The 23,053-nt window shown below is 41.0% G+C and overlaps 1 protein-coding gene across 1 annotated transcript; it reads right to left on the bottom strand.

Moving 5' to 3' along the window:
* Window positions 1-103: 103 nt before the first annotated feature.
* On the bottom strand, window positions 104-17,300 carry Ppid (peptidylprolyl isomerase D). Its single transcript, XM_048364916.1, has 10 exons — window positions 17,123-17,300; window positions 14,772-14,912; window positions 11,731-11,837; window positions 9,040-9,228; window positions 7,871-7,993; window positions 7,638-7,744; window positions 5,959-6,100; window positions 1,460-1,546; window positions 1,327-1,369; window positions 104-580 (listed from the first exon to the last, which is right to left on the bottom strand). Exons 1-10 carry the CDS (start codon window positions 17,205-17,207, stop codon window positions 492-494), a joined length of 1,113 nt encoding a protein of 370 aa, XP_048220873.1. The 5' UTR covers window positions 17,208-17,300; the 3' UTR covers window positions 104-491.
* Window positions 17,301-23,053: the final 5,753 nt, after the last annotated feature.

Raw genomic sequence — 23,053 nt, 5'->3', positions numbered from 1 at the left:
AGGAAAGAGCATCCAGCCCACTGTGCATTATATACGAATAAAGTTACAACTGTGAGTTGAGTAATTAGATAAGCTAGATGATCCACAAAGCCTGAGATATTTATGATCTGGCCTTTTGCAGAAAAAGTATCCAACCAAGAATAGGTACCTATCTAAGTATAAAACAATACATATCTACCACAGGTTACATTAAAGAAAGACAAGTAATATATGCAAATTTAAGCTTCTATCTGTTCGTGCAACAAGATGTGACTTTAGAATGAGTTTAAAAATTGGCTAGACATCATTTTTTTTAATGTTAACACCAATTAAAAAAATCAACTTTACTGTATTTTGTAATATTTTATTAACAGGGAGCCTATATTTTTCTAACTGTAAACAACAAAGAACTGAAGTGTCAAAGCAAACACATTAGGGATCCTCTCTAAACCCCGTATTTTCTCACTGTCTATATACTGAATGTATGACATTTAAGCAAAAGTGAATCCTTATTAAGCAAACATTTTTGCATATACCGCCTTCTCTTTATCTTTTTGTGCCTTTATCTTTTGCTTGACTTTCAGCAATTCTGCCTGGATGGCTGTAAAAAGAAAGAAAAAAGTTATCTGCCCAAAGTATCTAAAAACTTAGGACCAACACACTGTGGTAATGGCATGACATTCCCCCTTCCCTTGATAACTATTAAGCAACTCAGCTTTATGACCAGAAATTTTTAGTCTGAGAAAGAAAAGTCACAAAAATCAAGTATAATTTCAGAAGGCTGCCAACTAAGGAACCTCAGTTAACATAAAGATTTGCCTTTGCCCTCTCCACTCAAGAGGGCTAGAATTGCTTCCCTTGTCTTATTTCAGTAATGAGACCAAAGATATTTTTAAATATTTAGGTCTAGTGTTACTAGTCACAAAAATTGCCTCATTTGGAGAAAAAAAAGTATTTTATTATAGCCTTTCTAAAACATATATCTAGTATTACGCATTCAGCTTAAGAGAATGGTCCCAAAAGTTAAATTTTATAATGAACACCGTATCTCTTACGGCTGATCTCTCAAGTAGTATTACAGTAATAGAAACTGGGTCTCAAATGTTAAGGCAGAACAAGCAACGTTCAGGTACGTTCTTGAGAGAAATTAGAATGTAAGCTCTGTGACAGCAGGGGCCTTGAATGTCTTGTTCATTTGCTATATGATCAATGCCTAGCCTGATTAATAGGCATTGTTTCTATTAAATAAACATCTAATATTTGGCAAAGTTAACTGAACAGTGTGGTTTATGGGGATAAAATTTTAAAGGACAAAATGAACTTTGACTACAAATACTGCCAGCTTACCTTTATCTTCTGGTGCTATCTCCTGGGCTTTCTTAAGATCAGCCTTCAAGTGAAAAGGGGAAAAAAGAACATGTTAAGAAACATTTCACGTGATTTTAATGATGTGTTTTAAAACATTCATAACAAAATTTACCAAAGCTTGATCATATTCTTTTAATCCTTGCCATCCTTGAGCTCTGCGGTACAGTGCTTTGGTATTTGATGGGTCTATTTCAAGTGCCTACAAAAAAACGTTTTAAAAATAATGTAAGTAAATATGCTGGACCTCAATTTCTCAAACTGGGAAGTGCAGCCTACAGAGAGCAGAGTGCAATAAATGGGTGTAGATGAAAAGGGTGTTGCTCTTCTAGATCTCTAGCCTTCTCAGTACAATTTCTTTCTCCAGACTAAACCCTAATGATCCCTAGGTATCTTTGGATTGGTTCGTGACAAACCCCATCCCACCATCTGCAAACTAAAATCCCATACATAAAATGGTGTTGTATTTGCAGTTAACATATATGTCCTGCCATATACTTCATCTCTAGTTTACTTAAAACACAATAAATGCTACATAAATAATTCATCAGTTATATTAAGAAATTAGGACGGTAAGTTTGCATCTGTTTAAGAGAGATGAAATTTATAACTCAGACCTGGATACAGCTATGGAATCGAAAGACATGGAGTAGTTCTTAAGGAACAGGTCTCTCTCCTAAAACATTTAAAAAATAATATATTTTGTTTATACATCTTTTAAATTAGCTAACATATTTTTACTTAAGAAATATGGTCTGCTTCAAAAAGTCAATGAGAATCTAAGTGAAGACTAATCTTTTAAGTACTTTCAGGCTGAGGGTACCCTTCATGACTAGCATGCATGAGGTTTTGGGTTTAAGTCCCAGCACACAAAAAGTTATCTAAAATTTAAACGTCATGGATCTTCTTATTATCCTTTATTTCATCTACCTGACAATTTTTTTAAGCAGTGCTTGGGACCAGGTCTTTGTGAATGATAAGCAAGTGCCCTACTACTACTGAGCCATACTTCCAGCCTAGAGTCTCATTTCATTTCTACTTGCTCTGAACATAACTAATCTACACACACACAGCCCAATAGTCAAAAAGAATATAAAACAGTTTGGAAAAGTTTTTACACTAAACAATCAGTCAAGAGTCATACTTGATCTGTTTGAAAAAGGTATACCTGGATAGCCCTCATAAAAACTATCGTTCCAGGGGCTGGAGATATGGCCTAGTGGCAAGAGTGCCTGCCTCATACATGAGGCCCTGGGTTCGATTCCCCAGCACCACATATACAGAAAATGACCAGAAGTGGCGCTGTGGCTCAACTGGCAGAGTGCTAGCCTTGAGCAAAAGAAAGAAGCCAGGGACAGTGCTCAGGCCCTGAGTCTAAGTCCCAGGACTGGCCAAAAAAAAAAAACTATCGTTCCAATGGTAACCCTTCTCCCTAGGCCAGGCATGATTACACTAAATAGAAATTGCTCCCCTCAAACCAAATCTATTAAGTTGTTTAAGAATATGGGTCTGCAGTAGCCCCACTTTTGGGTATCTATCCAAAAGACCACAAACATAATCACAGTAAAGCCACCAGCACAACAATGTTCATTGCAGCACAATTTGTCATAGCTAGAATCTGGAACCAACCCAGATGCCCCTCAGTAAATGAGTGGATCAGGAAAATGTGGTACATACACACAATGGAATTTTATGCCTCTATCAGAAAGAATGACATTGCCCCATTTGTAAGGAAATGGAAGGACATGGAAAAAGTTATACTAAGTGAAGTGAGCCAGACCCAAAGAAGCATGGACTATATGGTCTCCCTTATAGGGAATAATTAGCACAGGTTTAGGCTACAGCAGAGGATCACAGGAGCCCAATAGCTATACCCTTATGAATACATAATCACTCCTCACATAAGAAAATTGTTAAGATTTAGGAGTTCTGAAGCCCATCCAGTCAGCCTGGAATACTCCACTGTTGCCTGTAAAAAAGCCTAATTCTAATGATTACAGACCAGTGCAAGACTTGAGAGAAGTTAACAAGAGAGTAATGGACATTCATCCAACAGTTCCAAATCCGTATACCCTGCTGAGCTCCCTGTCACCGAGCCATGTGTGGTATACTGTGTTGGATCTAAAGGATGCTTTCTTTAGCCTGCCCTTAGCCCCACAGAACCAAAGCTACTTTGCATTTACTTGGCACGATCCTGAAATCGGGATAAGCGGTCAATTGACCTGGACCAGGCTGCCTCAAGGATTCAAGAATTCGCCTACCATTTTTGATGAGGCGTTACATGAAGTGAGTACCGCTCCAAAAATACTGGAATAAGTCTATTGCAATATGTAGATGATTTGTTAATAGCCGCTCCAGACAAAAATAGCTATCTAAAGGGAACAGCTAGGCTCTTAAAGACTCTTGGCAATTTGGGCTATAGGGCCTCCACTAAAAAGGCACAAATTTGTAAACCTGAAGTCACCTATCTGGGCTTCATATTAAAAGAGGGCAAGCGTTGGTTGTCAGATGCACGTAAAGAGACTATGCTGAAAATCCCTGTGCCTAAGTCAGCCAGACAAGTCAGAGAGTTCCTGGGAAGAGCGGGCTTTTGCCGGCTGTGAATACTTGGGTTCGTTGAGATGGCCAAGCCTCTATATGAAGCCACCAAAAACCTCCCAGAATTTCATTGGACTGAGCAGATGCAAAAGGCCTTTGAGGCAATCAAGAAAAGCCTTATGGAAGCCCCAGCCTTAGGCCTACCTGATGTGAATAAACCATTCACATTATTCGTGGCTGAAAATAAAGGAATAGCAAAAGGGGTGTTCACCCAGCCAATTGGGCCCTGGAGACGACCAGTCGCCTACTCGTCAAAGAATTGGATCCTGTCGCCGCTGGGTGGCCTCCGTGCTTAAGAATAATAGCTGCAGTAGCCCTCTTGGTAAAAGATGCAGATAAGTTCACTCTGGGACAGAACCTGACTGGCCACTCCACACGCTCTAGAGGGGGTGCTAAAACAACTGCCCGACCGATGGATGAGCAATGCCCACATGGAAAAAAGGTATGTGGGTGTGGCGGTTACTGCGGACACTGAGATAGTGTGGGCGGAGGCACTCCCCCAGGGAACTTCTGCACAAAGAGCAGAACTAGTGGCACTAAGAAAAGCCTTACAGATGGGAAAAGGAAAGAGACTAAATATCTATACGGACAGTCGGTACACTTTTGCCACCGTACACGTCCATGGAGCCACCTACCAAGAGAGGGGACTACTGACAGCTGAAGGAAAGGCCATTAGAAACAAGCAGGAGATTTTAAGCCTCATCCAGGCCCTATGGGAACCAGCAAAGATTGCCATTATGCACTGTCCAGGTCATCAAAAGGGAGTTGATTCGGTGACTAGAGGGAATAATCTGGCATACCAGGCAGCTAAGGAAGCAGCCCTCCAGCCCAGAGCAGAAGTATTGACTCTAGTAGACCCAGGACCACGAGCTTTGCCTCCTGTGCCCCAGTATTCCCAAGAAGACTTGGAGTGGATAAAGAAAATTCCCATGGCCCACAAAACCCCGGACAGAGAAGGAAACAATAACTGGTGGAAAACTGGTGAAATGAACTCCATGTTATGGAAATGATTGTTATATCACAGTTGTAACTACTTTCAACGTGCCATATGTAACTGTAGCCTCTATTATTGATGGTATTCCTGTATCACCTTCCTGTGGTTGTACCTATACTATCTCTGTATCTTATCTGAGTATATTGGAAACTGGGTATACTGGTATTAGAACCAGGAAATTGGAAGGGAATACCAAAATCGAGAGACACAGGGTAAAAAAAGACAAACAACTACAAAAGCAACACTTACAAACTGTTTGGTGAAAATGAACTGAACAACTGAACAACTCATGGGGGGAGGAGGGGGGAGGGGGAATGAGGGACAAGGTAACAAACAGTACAAAAAATGTATCCAATGCCTAATGGATGAAATTGTAACCTCTCTGTAATTCAGTTTGATAATAAATATATATATATTAAAAAAAAGAATATGGGTCTGTCATAATTTTAAGAGATTACTCTGTTAGGTATAATTTTAAAAGGTTTCAAAGCTGGGCACTGGTGGCCCCTGTAAACCTAGCTACTGGAAAACTGAGAACTGAGGATCACGGTTCAAAGCCAACCCAGGCAAGAAAGAGAATCCTACCTACAATTAACCACCAAAAATACCAGAATAGTGATGTGGCTCCAGGGGTAGAGCATTAGCCTTGAGCTGACTGAAGAGCGCTCAGTGACAGCACCCGGATCCAGAGTTCAAGCCCCACAATGAACCAACCAAAAAAAAGTGCTTTTGTTGAAGTTAGTAAGTTAAAACTGTACTTCTGCTGGATACTGGTGGTTCATACCTATAATCCTAGCTACCCCGAAGTCTGAGATATGAGGATCACAGTTTGAAGCTCTCCCAAACAGGAAAATCCATGAGACTCTAATCTCCAATTAACCACCAAAAAGAGCCAGAAGTATACTTGTGGTTCAAATGGTAAGAGTACTACGGGACAAAACCCAGGTCCTAAAGTTCAAGCCCCAGGACAGGCACATGGGCATACACACACAACCATTCCTTTAAGAAGTAAACACACTTACCTCCAAACAACTGTCAACTGCTCCCTGCCAATTTGACATCTTCAGTTTACAAGCACCAATATTCAGCACACAGCTTAAAGCTATCGGTTGCAGTCTGGATCTATCTGCTTTCTCAATAACAGCCTTTGAACTATCCAAATATCTGGAAAACAGAAATAAGCACTATGCAATGCCACACAAAGAAGATTTACTCTGCTTTAACTGGATCATGTTATGTACTTGATACAAAAAGCTTATCAAATGTTAATTTAATATTCAATGGTAACAATCTTTACATTTTGAGGGGAATAGGGGGTCCTAAAAACTAAGAGAGTCTGGGAGCATACTAAGAACACACTACTGCCAAGCTACATGCTCCTTCCCCACTGCCCTAGTGTTGCCTTGAGAAGGTATTTTTGTTACAACAAAAGTGTTTATAAAAGAAACATGAGGCTGACACCACTGTTAAATGTCCAGGCTCTGCATAAACCAAATTGACATGTGCCTTTAGGATATTATATCATGGGAAAAACAGAACATCATTTATCTAAACCCTCTTCCCAAAATATTTAGCCTCTGGTCATAATATAAAATAGACTTGGAGCCAGGGCACGAGTAGCTCATGCCTGTAATTTTAGCTACTCAGGAGGCTGATGGAGGAGGATCATGGTTCAAAGCCAGGCTATGTGGGGAGTTGGCGACACACTTCTCTCCAATTAACCATCAGAAAACCAGAAGTGGCGCTGTGGCTCAAAGTGGTAGACCACTAGCCTTGAGCAAAAATGCTCAGGAACAGCACCCCTAACCAAGCTCAAGCCCTACAACAGACCAAAAAGGAGGGGGAAAAAAAAGACAACTTGGATTTCAGAAAATCTCAATTAATAAAAAGACATCAGCAAGAAACATTAATGATCAAAAGACTAAGTGAAATCGATGCTGGATTAAAACAAAATTCAAGATAACTGAAGATAAATTTTTTAAAATATGCAACTTCTAAAATATCATTAGATACCATATGTATGTTATTTGGGAAGTATCTTAACAGTATTGGGAATTCTGTAGAAATGGCTGTGTTTCATACAAAATACTATAATATTCCAGGCTAAAACATTTACCAATTTCCCTTCAAAAAATATATATATATGGTTTTTTCTGTTGTTGTTGTTTTTTTGCCAGTCCTGGGCCTTGGACTCAGGGGCTGAGCACTGTCCCTGGCTTCTTTTTGCTCAAGGCTAGCACTCTGCCACTTGAGCCACAGCGCCACTTCTGGCTACTTTCTATATATGTGATGCTAGGAATCGAACCCAGGGCTTCATGTATAGGAGGCAAGCACTCTTGCCACTAGGCTATATTCCCAGCCCTCAAAATAGTTTTGCAAAAAATAAAAATTAAGCTAAAAATGGACTGGAAGTAAAGCTAGGTAGTAGAATACTACCTAACAAGCAAAAAGCTGAGCTCAAGCCCCAGTATACCCCCCGCCCCCACCAAGAACCTTGGTGAATTTAGGTGTAAATTAATGAGTAGACTTTTGACTTCTGAATTCTGAAAAAATTCAAAATAAGCGAGTAAAAAAGACATTATTTCAAAAGACATTATTTCAATACATCTGTCTATTCAACAATGAATAAGACAAAAATACAATGAATAATTTATAAACAGGTTATAAATGCATAAAAATTAATTTAAAAATCCTTTATTACCTTAAAACCTTTGTATATTTTTTAATAGCCATCTCCCAGTTCTGGGACTTGAAAAAAGTATTTCCAATGTTTTTTAAATCTTCTGCTATTAATAAAATTTTATCTACCTGAATAAAAGAAAACAAATGTTAGGTTTTTAAGTACTGTGACTTATTGATAGAATCTATCATCATGACACACTGATACAAAAGCTCAGTTTTAGTACTGACTATGAGTCCTATAAAAATACTCACATCTTTTAAATCTATATCAGCATCATCAGGGAAATCTGGATGACTGTCGCCCGAGCCATCTTTTGGGAATATTCCCCAATCATCTCCTTCCTTCAATTCTCCACATTCTGCAATAATGCACAACTGTAAAAACAATACAAAATTGTTCAAGTGCATACTAATGAAAGAAAGCTACACTGGTAGAAGTCATGCCCAAGTCACAGACTTCGCTTAGGAGGCTTTTCTATCTGCTGTGTGATAGTGTCCTTCTATATACATTCCCACTATCAACACAAGGTCAAGTCATTCTACTGCGATTCAGCTCAGTAAACACATAGTGAGTTGAAGACTGTCTTGCTCTATGTAACTGTCGTAGGTGGAAGGAACATTAGGTTCTAGTTTACTCCTATCTCTTTGTATATGGAGTGCTAGCCTACTCCCTACATGTAACTGAGTTTCCAATTTCCACTGAGAACTTGGCACATATGCCAGATCAGTAACTGGTCATTTTGATTCAAACAAGAATCGGTACTACTACACTAATTAAGAACAGTGTACTTAGGAGTCCAATAATGCAATTCCTGTGGACAACTAACGAAAATACCCAACAAAATACTTATCAGGAAGTTGAAACATGTTGGAGGAGTGGGGGGGAACAAATAAAATCATTACATTCAATGTACACTACATAAAATTTAAACTAACATACATAACTTGAGGGTAGGGACAACAGAAGAAAATGGCTGAGCGGTAGTATCTGCCTAACATGCTCAGCCCTCAGTTCAATTCCTCATTACCACATAAACAGAAGTGGCACTGTGACTCATGCGGTAGAGTACACTAGCCTTAAGCAAAAAGAAGCTTAGGGACAGTGCCCTGGGTTCCTGAGTTCGAGTCCCAGGACTGGCAAAAAGAATACGGGAAAGAATGATAAAGACGGGGTAACACTGACCAAGATGCGATACACTCATGATCTGATTTGAATTGAAAACCCTTTGCACAACGCACAACTACCTGAAAAAAATGTATTGTAACCTTCTTTGACATTAGAAAATAGTTTTTAAAGAAAAAGTAGCAGGTTTAGTCTCCTAATGCAAAAATCTTAACATTTTTCAAGATATTCACCTAACTCTTTAACTTAACATTTCTTTTGAGGCAGTAAACAAGCTAACAAATGTTTTTTTACTTACTTTGGCAGGTTTTTCACCTTTCACTTCTACATTTTCCAGAATCCTTGCCACACCTAATCCTTTAATTACTTGTCCAAACACCACATGTTTCCCGTCCAAATGAGGAGTTGGAACTGTTGTGATAAAGAACTGAGAACCATTTGTATTGGGGCCTGCATTTGCCATGCTCAGCAAACCCTCTTGATCATGCTGTAGAAATAAAAATCATTAAAAGAAAACCAAGGTTAGAGGTATTTGTCTGGCTTGTTCTTTTACTGACCATTCACACAAAATCATTATGGATTGTACTACCATTTAAATCAAATTTCAATTTTAAAATCTTTAACAAACGTTGATTTTACTTTGTATAAATGTCAATGCTTAATGGACAAAACACGGGTAGGCTATAAGAAAAGCTTATGAAGTCAAAATAACAAAAATAGTAGGTAGTTATGTCTAAACTGGCCATCTTGAAAAGATGCTTATCTTGAAGCTGAATATACTACATTAATGACATTTAGTACTACTTTGTCTATGTTATTATGGGTACTTTTTCTGAGACCCTCTGTAATCTTCTCATGTTCACAAACAGGCTTACATTATGATTCTTCTTTAGACTACATTGGAAGGGATACTGAAGTTAATCTGGCCAGGTGCTTTCCTAACTGCAAACAATCCAAAGTTCATCCAGGTGGATCAACTTCAGAGACTGTGCAAAAATGAAAAAAGTCCTACGTATATTCTGTGAAACAGCTTCTCCACTTTTCTACTTAATATTTCTTAGGCTTTTGGAATGTTCCTGTTAGTGTATTCACTGTGAGGTTTTCAGCCTAAAATGCCTTTTATCTCTCCAGTCTAAATCAAATTCATTTTCAAGAACACTGATCTCGTGTAAGGCAAGAAAGCATCTCTCCTTTCTAAAAGCTTCCTTTAATTTTATCAATGGGATTACCACATAATCTTTTCTTTTTTTTTTTTTTTTTTGCCCATCCTAAGGTTTGAACTCAAGGCCTTGGCACTGTGCCTGAGCTTTTTTGCTCACTATTAGTGGTCTACCACTCCAACCACAACTCCACCTCCAGCTTTTTGGAGGTTAACTGAAGATAAGTCTCAGGGTCTTCCTGCCTAGGCTGGCTATGAACGGTGATCCTCACATCTCAGCCTCTTAAGTAGCTAGGATTACAGGTGTGAGCCACCAGCACACAGAAATCACATAATCTTAGTTTTTCATCTGTCAGGTAGGTTTGGTGCTTTCCCAAAAATATTAGCTAGAATATTAATCCTTTCCTTTGCCTTTCACTGTATTTATTTTTCCAAATAGTCCCAAATCCAAACAACTCTAAAGTATGAAGCATTTTTGGTCCCAATTATTTCACTAAGGGATGCTAGACCTGTGTCAGTTATACAATCAAGTATATTCAATAATCTAACATGTACTTGCATAGTATTAGTCTTTATTTGTCCCACATGTTTAAATCTTGTCTCCAAGGTTAAGATTCTAAATTCCTTGTCATCCAGACGTTGCATTGTTATAAATCCTTTGGTGCCAGGGACAGACTGTGCATGTAGTTGTAGCAAATAATTACTATTTAAAAGACTGGTGATATTTCTTTCCAAATTATCCTAATTTACCTTGTTCCTAGTCCTCATTTCCAAATATATCACTTTACTTTTGTACTTACATGTTTGCTCTCAAAACGTGAATGATGCAATATACCCCGATTAATTCTTGGGACAATGAAGATAAGTAGGCTCAGGTACCACTAATGTCCTTTAGGAGCTTGGACATTAACCATATCCTCTAGTTTGCAAATCCCCTGACATCTTGGGTTTTAGCGATGGTTTTGTTGCTCTTCAAATTCAAGGATAAAGATGCACATGTTACCATCCTTTAATGAGAACATTTTCCCTGGAATCAATTTTGCCATATGCGGGACATACTTAAGAACTCATTGGCGTAACTGAAGCATGTAAAATTGTATCACAATGAAATTACTACAGTATTACTGCAAGTAAAATTCGTTACTGAATGGGCACCAGTGGTTCACACTTGTAATCCCTAGCATCTCAGGAGTCTGAAAATCCAAAAATCAGTTTGAAGCCAGCCTGAGCAGGAAAGTCTGTGAGACTCTACTCTCCAACTAACTACCAAAAAGTTGAAAGTTGAGTTGTGGCTTTTGGTACAGCACTATTCTTAAGCAAAAAAGCTCAGAGACAGTGCCCAGGGCCTGAGTTCAAGCTCCCAAACCACCACACACACACACACACACACACACACACACACACACACACACACACACAACCATTAGCCAGGAATGGTGATATGCACCTATAATCCCAGTTTTTAGGAGGCCAGAATTTCCAAAGCACAGGCAAGAAGATCTCACATCCAAGACCCGCTCTCAAGCTACGTATCAAAATTCTGTCTCAGAAAAACAAAAATTATCGGGTGAAAATTTTCCCTATTAAAAAATGTATTTTGCCTTGTAAAGTACTTGAATGGTGGAGCACTTGCCTAGCATGTATTCTACCCTTAATTCATCCAAGTATCCTGGAGAAGGGTACGGGGTAGATTACAAGAAAAGTAGTGTCTTTTTACAAGAAAAGTCATGTCTGGTCACATCCAAGAGTTTAGTGTCTTAGTCCAACAAGTACTTATCATACATGTAACTACTTTTACATTTTCAAAGATATGAATTTTTTCTACTTTACCTTATAATGGAAATTTTCATCTTCAAATTTTTCACCATAAATACTTTCTCCACCTGTCCCATTCTGATTTGAGAAGTCTCCACCCTGAATCATAAATTTCTTAATAACTACAAAAAAGAAATGGTTATTAATAACTGAAACATGCTACAACATAACGAATACGTATGAAAGACAAGTTTCTAAACGTTGATTTTAGTACTAGCATCTTCCTGTTTCTTCATCCTCCCAACACTGCTATCTATACTATCTACACTTTACTGTGTGATCCCCAACTAACATTCAAAGAACTCACTTTTTGAAATAATTCAGTCTCTTTCTTATAAAATTGTCACTGAAACCCAAAAGCTGAACCTCCTAATTTTTTTTCCCCCTGATCCTGGGGCTTGGACTCAGGGCCTGAGCACTGTCCCTGGCTTCTTTTTGCTCAAGTCTAGCACTCTACCTCTTGAGCCACAGCGCCACTTCTGGTTTTTTCTATATATATGGTGCTGAGAAATCGAACCCAGGGCTACATGTATGTGAGGCAAGCACTTTACCACTAGGTCATATTCCCACCCTGAATATCCTAATTTTTATCCAAAAGTTTCTTGACTTTACTTCCAATTTTTAATGTATAACCAATGAATTCTTTGAGTGTGACATTCTTTATTCTTGTAACTATCGATACAGTTACTCATTTATGTCTACCAAATAAAGACCAACTATCCCCTACAGATTGGAGGCCAAGGGCTAAGCTGGATATAAATGCAGGGCCTCATGAACACTAAACAACACACAGATGTGTGTGTGTGCATATATGTGTACATGTGTGTACACGCCTGCCTGAACTGGGGCTGTAACTTGTGTGCGTGTGTGCATGTATGCACACCTGCCAATACTGGGGCTGGTACTCAGGGCTTATGTGCTGTCCTTTAGCTTTTTTACTCAAGGATGAGTAAAAAGGCTGAGCCACAATACCTCCTTCTGTTTTAGTGGTAATTGGAGATAAGAGTCTCTAACTTTCCTCCCAGGCTAGCTTTGAACCATCTTTAGATCTCAACCTTCTGAGTAGCTATAAGCCACTGGCATCCAGCTTACCTAGATTTTTCACTCTAATGAAAATACGTCAGCAATATTATTCCTTTGAGTCAAGGGTTATCAAAATCACTTCTATGTTCAGAGATTCCTATGCTCAAGGGACATGAGATACATAACTGGATCAGAAGGAAAGATATAGGCAGAGTCTACAGGAATTCATACACAATCTGCCTTATATTTTTTCCCTCTTATGAAGTCACAGAACACACATTCTAGCCAACAACAAAAATGTAGACAGTTCAGTGCCAATTAAGCAACTCAGTACCCAAAGTATTTAGTTATACCTTATCAAGTAAGACATTCTCTGCCTACCTTGTTCCAAAATTCCAGACTCCCCCAAACCACATGCGTGGCATAAATTACATGTTTGTAAAAATAGTCTAAGCACAATACATCAGCCTCTCAATTAGGAAATGCTTCAAGTGTGAAGGTCCCAAACTTTTGGAAGCAGATTATTATAAGAAAAGCAGTATGGGGGGCGGGGGGGTCCTCCTATATTTATTTTCTCATATTTTTTGTTAGTATTTTCTGGTATTTCTTAAAGGCAACAGTAAACCAATAGTTCAATAGTTTGGAATGTAGGAAAAAATTGCTTAATAAGTCAGGTTTTTAAGAAAGTATTTCTGGACTTGGGGTGCTACCAGTGGTAGAGTACTTGCCCAGTATGTGGGAAGACCCTGGGTTCAATTTCTAACACCACAGAGGGGGAAAAAAAAATATTGATATCATAATTTAACTTCTTTGTGCACTTGTTACTGAATGTTGACTCAGTAACTGTAGTAAATGCTGAGAACAAAATGTTGATAACATATGGTTCCTGAATTTACAGCACCTATAGTCTACTGGGAGAAGTATCAAATGACTAGTAAAGTTTGGATTATAAAGTAGGAAATGGCTGGGCACCAGTGTCTCACACTTGTAATCCTAGCTTCTCAGGAGGCTGAGAGCAGAATATGGTGGTTTGAAGCCAGTGTGGAGGGTAGGGGGAGAGAAAGAGAGAAGAGGAGAGGGAGAGAGGGAGAGGGGGAGAGAGGAATAAAGGGAGAGGGAGAGAGAAGAAAGGAGAAAAGGAAAGAGAGAGACAGAGAGAGTGTCAGTACTGGGGCTTGAACTCATGTCTGAGTGCTGTCTCCAAGCTTTTCTGCTCAAGGCTTTTGCTCTACCACTGAGCCACAGCTTCACTTTCAGCTGTCTGGTGGACAGAGATGAGAGTCTCACATACTTTTCTGCCTGGGCTGACTTCAAACTGCGATCCTCAGATCTCAACCTTTTGAGCAGCCAAGATTACAAGCATGAGCCAGTAGCACCCAGTCCATGAGACTGATCTCCAATGAATCCGGCGGGGGGGCGGGGGGGGCAGAAGTAGAGTTCTGGCTCTCAAGTGGTAGAAGAGCAACCGCTCCTGGATACGGTCTTGCTCAAGGATGGCCTCAGACCTAGTTCTCCTATCAACTACTTATCTCACTGGGATAAGAATCCACACCTAGACTGTTGCTAACTGGATTGCTTCTAACTGAAATCATGGTGCTTTTTGCTCCCAAGTAGCTGAGATAATACTCATGTACAACCACACCCAGCACATATCACCTGTGTGGTCATCTTCAAATTTGCAGCCTTCTCAAGCAATGCTGTCTATAATGGAAATACAACCTTTTGTCACCAAATTACCAAAGGTCAGCTTTATCTAGACACACTTTTACTTTTACAATCACAGTTTCAAAGAGGGGAGACTTAAAGAACTGGCTAAGCTAATGCAGTCCACATCTCAATTGATAAACTTTAGTAATCTCAAAATCAATTCCACTGCTCATAAAGCAACATTAATGAAGGTGAACTCTTCCTTCAGATGCCAAAGCATGCTCAGAACTGCCTCTTTAGCCCGTACTTCCTGGTTAGTGTTCTCTTAGTTCCCACGACTTCATTATCTATATGAGGATAATTACAGTGAGAAAGTTGACACTTACTTCGATGGAAAGGACATCCTTTAAAATGGAGAGGTTTCCCGGTTGTGGATCCAATGCCTTTTTCTCCTGTACATAGTGCTCGAAAATTTTCTGCAGTTTTGGGTACAATATCAGCAAACAATTCTAATACGATCCTACCAACTAAAAGAAAAGAAAAATTTTAGGTATACAGGTCAATTTGCAAATATCAAAAGAAGAGTTGGTACAACTGTCACAACATTCGTGAATTACTAAATTTATTACCTTTGAGGGTTTTTTTTTTTTGCAATTTCAAGAATAAACTTATCAACTGCAATCACAAATGTGCAACAGATGTCTTTTTTTTTTTTTTTTGGCCAGTCCTGGGCCTTGGACTCAGGGCCTGAGCACTGTCCCTGGCTTCCTTTTGCTCAAGGCTAGCACTCTGCCACTTGAGCCACAGCGCCACTTCTGGCCGTTTTCTGTATATGTGGTGCTGGGGAATTGAACCCAGGGCCTCATGTATACGAGGCAAGCTGTCTTGCCACTAGGCCATATCCCCAGCCCAACAGATGTCTTTTGACATCTCTCCAGTCCCTAGTATTTACCATTGTATTCTACTTCTATTAGAATATGCAAATAAGTGAGATCAGGTGGTATATGTGTTGCTATGTACATTTTATTTCAAACCATCCAGGTACAAGAACAAAGGAAAAGTTTATTGCCAGCATAGGGACCAGCAAGACCCCTTCTCACAAGGGAGAAGTGGTAAGTGCCCGCTATTATGTTAGGTGACCTTGACAACCTTGGAAGTTTGAGAGACCTTTGCTGCCTTATATAGTTATAGTTGTCTCAAAGGAGTACCATCCTAGGTGACCTATATGGCCTGCAAGGTTTAGGGGATCTTGCTGCCTTATATGGCTATAATTGCTCCAAAGGAGTGCTATCTCAAGGTAAAGGAAGGCAGATGCTAATTATTTACTGCCCTCACCAAATGGGCCTAGTGTTGCCTAGGAAAAGAGCATGCTAAGCTATTGGAGGGGAGGCCTTTGGGCCACAATTTTAGTCTAAAGCTTAAGCATCTAGGTAAATTTGAAATTCACTTAGGAGACCTATTACAGCAGATTGCCATGTAAGAACTGCTATGAAGTACAAATGAATTTCCTCACATCCCCAGAAATTCCAACCACCAAGTAAACAACATAAGAAAAATTACTCTTTCAATGGTCAAGTTGGCTGCACCCTATGGAAAAATGCCTCGTGCTGCCTATGAAACAAAAGATGAACAAGTGCTGCTTCCACACATTCCTAAAATAATAGCAATAAAATTAGCACTGGCTCTAAAACAAACGACCTACAAGTAAATGTGTATTTGTCCCATATATGCATTAAACACACTGCCTGGCCAGCAATTGCAGCAATTCCACAACAGGACCAAATTAGCTACTGAAATAGATACTGGATCTAAATAACTTCCTCTCCTGCCTAGAAGGACTTTTCTCCCAGAAGCTTAGAGGTAAAATAGGTCATTCTTTGAATTGCAAATGTGTCACCTCCTTAGTTCCAGGAAATTATTGCCCTAAGCACCACCACCCCCATAGATCCACCTAGCTCGTTTTGCTTTTGTAAACACCTTTTTGAGAGGTTTGGTTCCGTATAAGCTTTGTGCTAGCAGCACACCGGGCTGCAGATTCTTTGAGTCTGCCTGCAGATTCTTTGAGTCTGCCTGCAGTCACCAACCACCAGCTTTCTGACAGATTCCCCATTAGGCCTCTCAAAATGTGGCTTCTCTGTATGTCATGATCGAATTCCCCTTCAACACTACTAGAGGAAGCTTTGCCCAATTCCCAACGCCTTTGGAAATTCTGAGCTATTATGTATACCAGGCAACTCGTTACATTAAGCTCAATATCCCAAAGCTAAAGCGGAATAAGTGTGCGTCTCACTGATTAGACTGCCAAGTTAACCTTCAATGGAGGGGGGGTGTAAAGCACAAAGAAGGAAACGAGTCTACTTCTTTCACGTACAAACACCGCCGCAGGTAGTAATCATTTGTTAAGCCAAAATATATCAGGATGACAGGCCTTTTTGTACTATTCCACCAAAAACGTAAAATAATCTTATTTTATGGCAAGCTGGTGGTGCAAAGGTAGCGAAAACCCAAATCTTAGGAGATAAACCTAAAAGCCACCACAATTCCAGAGCCAGAAATTTCCAGAACCTTCCCAATTCCCCCAGGTCCGAGGGCATTGTACAACAGGGCCGGCTTGACCCTGGCCTGGGTGCCCCATCTCGGTCGGGGTCGGGGTCTAGGCGGCTAACCATTGCCCCCACCGACGCTGAGCGACCCCGGGGCCCGCCCCACCCCCGGAGTCCCTCCTCCGTGGGCTCACCTCGCTCCCCTCCGATATCCACGTCAAAGAAGACTCGGGGGTTGCTAGGGTCGGAGGGCTTGGCTTGTGGGGACGGGTGCGACATCTCGACGGGCTGGGACACGCCGAGGAGCAGGAGCAGGAACCGCGTGCACAACCCCGCCGCGCGAGCCGGAGGGCGACGGTCCCAACGCAACGAGGGCGGCCGCGCTCAAGAGCCACTTCCGGCGCGCGGCGCGGAGGCTGGCTTCCGGCGCGCGGCGTGAGGCAAGCTTCCGGTGCGGCGCTCGGCGTGGAAGCCGACTTCCGGAGCCCCACCCCCTTCCCCGCTCCCAGCCCCGCGCTTTCCGCCTCGAGCGCGCGGCCGTGTCACGGTGAGTCTGCGCGGCCCCGCGCCTCGGTCCCGGCACCCCGGCGTTCTCCGAGTGGACAGCCCGAGCCGGGGGTGGTCCTCGAGCGCCCGCTGGGCCGCCCTCCCGCCGCCGTGGTGGGGACTTGTGCCTGCCGGCGCGTTCCGGCCTCCGCTCCGTCCCAGCCTGGCACTGAGAGCCACGCCGACCGGGAAGGTCGAGTCCCGGACTAAAGCCGTGTGTGGTTTAGCGCCACGCGGGCGTGAGCTGGGGGAAATTACTCAACACGCCTGAAGCGGCGTGCTGCCATCGTTTGTTCGGACATTACAGTATTCTCGTGATAAAAAGTTTAGGCTAAGGAGTATCAACAGCTGCAGCCGGGAGTCCCCAACTTCTGGACACATTGTTTCTGGCGGGTCCTGGGGCTTGAACTCGGGTCCCGGCGTCTCCCCTTAGCTTGTTCGCTCCAGGCCAGCACTCTGCCGCTGGAGTCCCACTCCACTTCTGGCTTTTGGGTAATTAAGAGTTTCAAGAGCTTGCCTGCCCAGCCTAGCTTTGAACTACAACCCTCAGATCTCAATCTGTGTAGCCACGAGTGTCCTGCCAAAAGGACAGTTTTAATTCCTGGACAACAGTATTACAATCTACTCCTGGGTGATAATTTGTAAATTTACATTTTAAAGCCAGTATGGTGCATACCTCTATAATCCCAGTATTTTGGAGGCTGTAGCAAGTGGATCATGAGTTCAAGGGCAGCCTGGGCTATATAGGGGTTGAGATCTACCTCAAAAAATGATCTACCTTTTACACATCTATACATAGTATCGTGTGTTATATGTAATATATAGTACATTGCATTTATGTATAGTCACATATGCATGTACGTGTGTGCAAGGAAAATACATTCTCAACTCCTAGCAGAGTCTAATGTTAAAGGAAATCGATAGTCTGTGCAGATGCACTGACTTACAGTTGTGTCCTTGCAGGGTCACCCTGATGCTTTCTCAACGAGGCATGAGATACTCTTAAATGCTTATCTTTGTGTTCTTATAAGGAAATACAAATGCATTGTATATGAAAGTAGCATGCATAGAGCATGTCTCAAGACCACCATCAGACAGTGGGATTTGGGAAGGAAAGTGATTTCCCTCTGCTAGAACTATGACTGTGGAGTAGAATGAAAAGGGCTGGGGATATGGCCTAGTGGCAAGAGTGTTAGCCTCCATACATGAGGTCCTGGGTTCAATTTCCCAACACCACATATACAGAAAATGGCCAGAAGTGGCGCTGTGGCTCAAGTGGCAGAGTGCTAGCCTTGAGCACAAAAAAAAGAAGCCAGGGACAGTGCTCAGGCCCAGGACTGGCCAAAAAAAAAAAAAAAACCTGATAGAAGGAAAAGAAGCCTTTTGTCCTGCTTGCTGCCTGACCTGAGGATATGTAAAAATTAAGATTAAAATATTCTTAGAAGAACTCAAAGACACGATGTCTATGTGTATCTGATCATATACAATAGTATTTATTGAAATGAACTCCAGGGAATGAAGCAACAGAATTTTTCTTTGTTTTTGTTTTCTTTTTGTTTGTTTGTTCATGTATCTGTCTTTGGATGGGTATGAGGGGGGGGACAGAAATGAAGGGACAAAGGGAGAACAAATGCAGCAGTGCTGGTCACTAGACACTGTCTAAAATGAACTATACAACTGAGGGAAAGGGGGCTGGGAATATGGCCTAGTGGTAGAGTGCTCGCCTCGTATACATGAGGCCCTGGGTTCAGTTCGTCAGCACCACATATATAGAAAAATGCCAGAAGTGGTGTTGTGGCTCAAGTGGCAGAGTGCTAGCCTTGAGCAGAAAGAAGCCAGGGACAGTGCTCAGGCCCTGAGTTCAAGCACCAGGACTGGCAAAAAAACCCAAAAACAAAAACATAACTGAGGGAAAGAAAGGGAAGTAGGGAGGGGTAAGTGGGAGAAAATGAGAGGAGTGGTAACAGTGTTTAAAAAGAAATGTACTGGGCTGGGAATGTGGCTTAGTGGTAGAGTGCTCGCCTAGCATGCATGAAGCCCTGGGTTCCATCCTTAAGCACACATACACAGAAAATGCCGGAAGTAGGCCCAGTGGCTAACCTGGTAGAGTGCTAACCTTGAGCAAAAAAAGAAGCTAGGGACAGTGCTCAGACCCTGAGTCCAAGCCCTGGGACTGGCAAAAAAAACTACTCATTACCTTACCTTTGTAATTATAACCCCCTTGTTTATCACCTTTGCAACAAAAAATAAAAATTTTAAAAATGAACTATACAACTTGTGAGTAGGGATGGGAGGGAAAACTGGGAGAGAGTTAGGGCAGGGGTGACACTGTTCAAAAATAAATATACTCTTTACCTGACTTACCTAACTCCTCTGTACATCACCTTTATAATAAAAATTATAGGGTTAAAATGAACAACAGATTCCTATGTAAAAGTGGCATGTAATATTACACACTAGACTTAAACATTGTTGCTGATGTTTTTTTTTTAAAAAATACATGGGCTGGGGATTTGGCCTAGTGGCAAGAGTGCTTGCCTCATATACATGAGGCCCTGGGTTCAATTCCCCAGCACCACATATACAGAAAACAGCCAGAAGTGGCGCTGTGGCTCAAGTGGCAGAGTGCTAGCCTTGAGCAAAAACAAGCCAGGGACAGTGCTCAGGCCCTGAGTCCAAAGCCCAGGACTGGCCAAAAAAAAAAATACATTGATGTTAAAAAGAGGCAATTAACTTCAAGTTCTGATTATAATATATACTAAGAATATGACCAAAAATATTTAATTGTCTCGTGTGTGTGTGTGTGTGTGTGTGTGTGTGCGCGCGCGCGCGCGCGCGCACGAGTGCTGGTACTGAGACTTAACTCCGGGCCTTGTGCTGTTGCTCAGCTTTTTCACTCAAGGCTGGTGCTCCACCACTTGAGCCATGCCTCCACTTCTGGCTTTTTGGTAGTACATAAGAGTCTCATAGACTTTTCTACCTGGGCTGGCTTTGAACAATCACAATCCTCAGATCTCAGTTTCCTGAGTAGCTAGGATTATGCTTGGAGTTGAGCCACACTTTCAGTCTTAAATCTTTCTTTTCTTTTTTTTTATTATCAAACTGATGTACAGAGAGGTTACAGTGTCATACGTTAGGCATTGGATACATTTATTTTACTGTTTGTTACCTCGTCCCTCATTCCCCCCTTAAATCTTTCTTTATACAAATATTTTACTTTTAAAAGTTACCATAACAGGGCTGGGAATATGACCTAGTGGTAAAGGGCTTACCCCGTATACATGAAGCCCTGGGTTCGATTCCTCAGCACCACATATATAGAAAAAGTTGGAAGTGGCACTGTGGCTCAAGTGGTAGATGCTAGCCTTGAACAAAAGGAAGCCAGGGATGTGCTCAGGCTCTGAGTTCAAGCCCCAGGACTGGCAAAAAGAAAGCTACCATGACAACTTGGATATTGTGGCACATGCCTGTAATCTCAGCCTGTATCAGAGGCTTTGGGAGAAGGATCAGGAATTTGAGGCTACACAGAAGACCTTATCTCCTCTCTATTGCCCCAAAGACAACTCTTATTTTTACTTCTGTATTTCCAGTACTTCTAACAGTTCTTGGCACATAGTAGGTGTTTAATAAATGTTTTTGAGTGAATTATACAGAACACTAACAACTTTAAGAAATTTGTTAGAGGGAGCTAGTAGTTTGTTAGAGGTGGCTAGTAATAGCAACTATTCAATGGGCTGAGACTTTGAGAATTGAGAAATGAGGTTCAAAGCCAGCCCAGGCTAAAAAGTCTGCAAGTCTACATTTCCAATTAAACAACAGAATGCTGGACTCAAGGTGTTGACTCAAGCAGAGCACCAGCAGTGAATGAAAAAAACCTGAGTAAGTTTCCTAGAAAGGTCACCAGGGCATTTCTTTTGGCAGTTGCATTCTATGAAGGATAATTGAAGGAACTGGAGATATTTCACAAGTCACCAGGAGAGAGAGGTAGGCAAGAGTTCCAAGACTATGGCTGGGAATATGGCCTAGTGGCAAAGGTGCCTCATATATATGAAGCCCTGGGTTCGATTCCTTAGCACCACATATATACAAAATGGCCAGAAGAGGCGCTGTGGCTCAAGTGGCAGAGTGCTAGCCTTGAGCAAAAAGAAACCAGGGACAGTGCTCAGGCCCTGAGTCCAAGGCCCAAGACAGGCAAAAAAAAAAAAGTTCCAAGACTAGAGAACCATTCTATGAAAAACACTTGTTCTGTGGAGGCTCACAGTGTAGAGTCAAGAACTTGGTTGTGCTTTGAGAATGACAGCTGTGGGTCCACACAACAGCTTTGCTTTTAGTGTTCTGGTCTTAAGCTATTCTGTGACTCCTGAAGCTAGGCTTCCTGAAAAACAGGGATACATTCTTACCTGCTAAGTCTGGTGTAAGAGTTAGGTGAGATGTTTCATTTAAAGAACTGAACACAATATGTGAATATAACTCGATGTCAGTGAATTGCTAGGGTGGGTATCATCAAAGTTTGTGTAACAAAGAAACAGCCCCAAGGGAAGATGGTCAGCAGCAGCAGATTTTGACCTTACCTAGGTAATGAGAGAACTTTTCAACTGCCAGAGCTGCTTCCTGAGGTATGAATGCTCAGATCTGAGACGTTTCAAGCTTCGTTTGGTGACTCATGTCAAACACATTATGGAGCTGGACACAAGTGAGAAATTGGATCAACTGGTTCCAGTTTTACACTGTAAGTTTTTTAATTGGTATGTATTTAATTGTACACAGGAGTTTCCTCATGACGTGTCCATGCAGGCATATAATGTATTTGATCATATTTACCTCCTCTATTATTTCTGTGTGTTTGTTATAGTTGAGTATTTCAAATACAATCTATAGCCAAACACTCAAATGTTCATATCTTATCAGTATGAGTCAGGTGCAAAGAGTGTGACTGTCAGACATAGTTTATTATCTAGTCTGATTTATCCTTAATCTGATCCTTACTGATGCTTTGAAGAAAATGAAGTGTTTACTCTTCATTTACTAAATGATTGTAAGCTCTAGTTTTTCTTCAAAATAAAGTTCTATTGTTTGCATGTTTAAAAAAAGTATTCAGAAAGTTGAAAGTTCAATTTCTGGCAAAAGTAATTAAAAACTAAACCTAAGGTAAGTGATAGAACAATAAAGTTGCACTTCTGTATGCATTTGAGTTTATGCTTTTACATGTTGAGTTGTAAATAAAGTTGTACTTAATAATTATTTGAGTTTATACTTTCATCACTGTAGTCCTTACTGGGAGTTCAGGCAAATTTGAAGTAAACTCAAACCTTTTGTCAAAGGTATTAAGTTAGGAAGAACACTAGAGTTTGGCTGGAAAGTCCCAGAATCTTGTTTGTATCAAATGCTGATGGCAAAAATATTCCAAAAAAGAGGTTAATATCTTAATATGTAGCTTTCATTTGATTTGCTTTGGTGTTCTGGTGTTTAAAATCAAGTCTCATGCTTGCCAAGCAGATGTTCTGCCATTTGAACCATTCTTCCAAATTTGTTTTCCACTGGTTATTTGGTATGAGATAGAGGATTACTAGGCGTGAGCT

This window comes from Perognathus longimembris, chromosome 16, assembly GCF_023159225.1.
Source record: "Perognathus longimembris pacificus isolate PPM17 chromosome 16, ASM2315922v1, whole genome shotgun sequence".
NCBI classification, from domain to species: Eukaryota; Metazoa; Chordata; class Mammalia; order Rodentia; family Heteromyidae; genus Perognathus; species Perognathus longimembris.
The sequence above is the reverse complement of the archived record's forward strand: the minus strand, read 5'-3'. Positions and strand labels throughout refer to the sequence as shown.

Bases quoted from the DNA above. Each gene is read 5' to 3' on its own strand.
- Ppid (XM_048364916.1), bottom strand. From the start codon at position 17,207: ATGTCGCACCCGTCCCCACAAGCCAAGCCCTCCGACCCTAGCAACCCC. The intron at 7,994-9,039 runs GTAAGTAAAAAA...TTGTTTTTACAG, and splicing joins AAGGTGAAAAACCTGCCAAA to TTGTGCATTATTGCAGAATG. The intron at 1,370-1,459 runs GTAAATTTTGTT...TTTCACTTGAAG, and splicing joins AAGAATATGATCAAGCTTTG to GCTGATCTTAAGAAAGCCCA.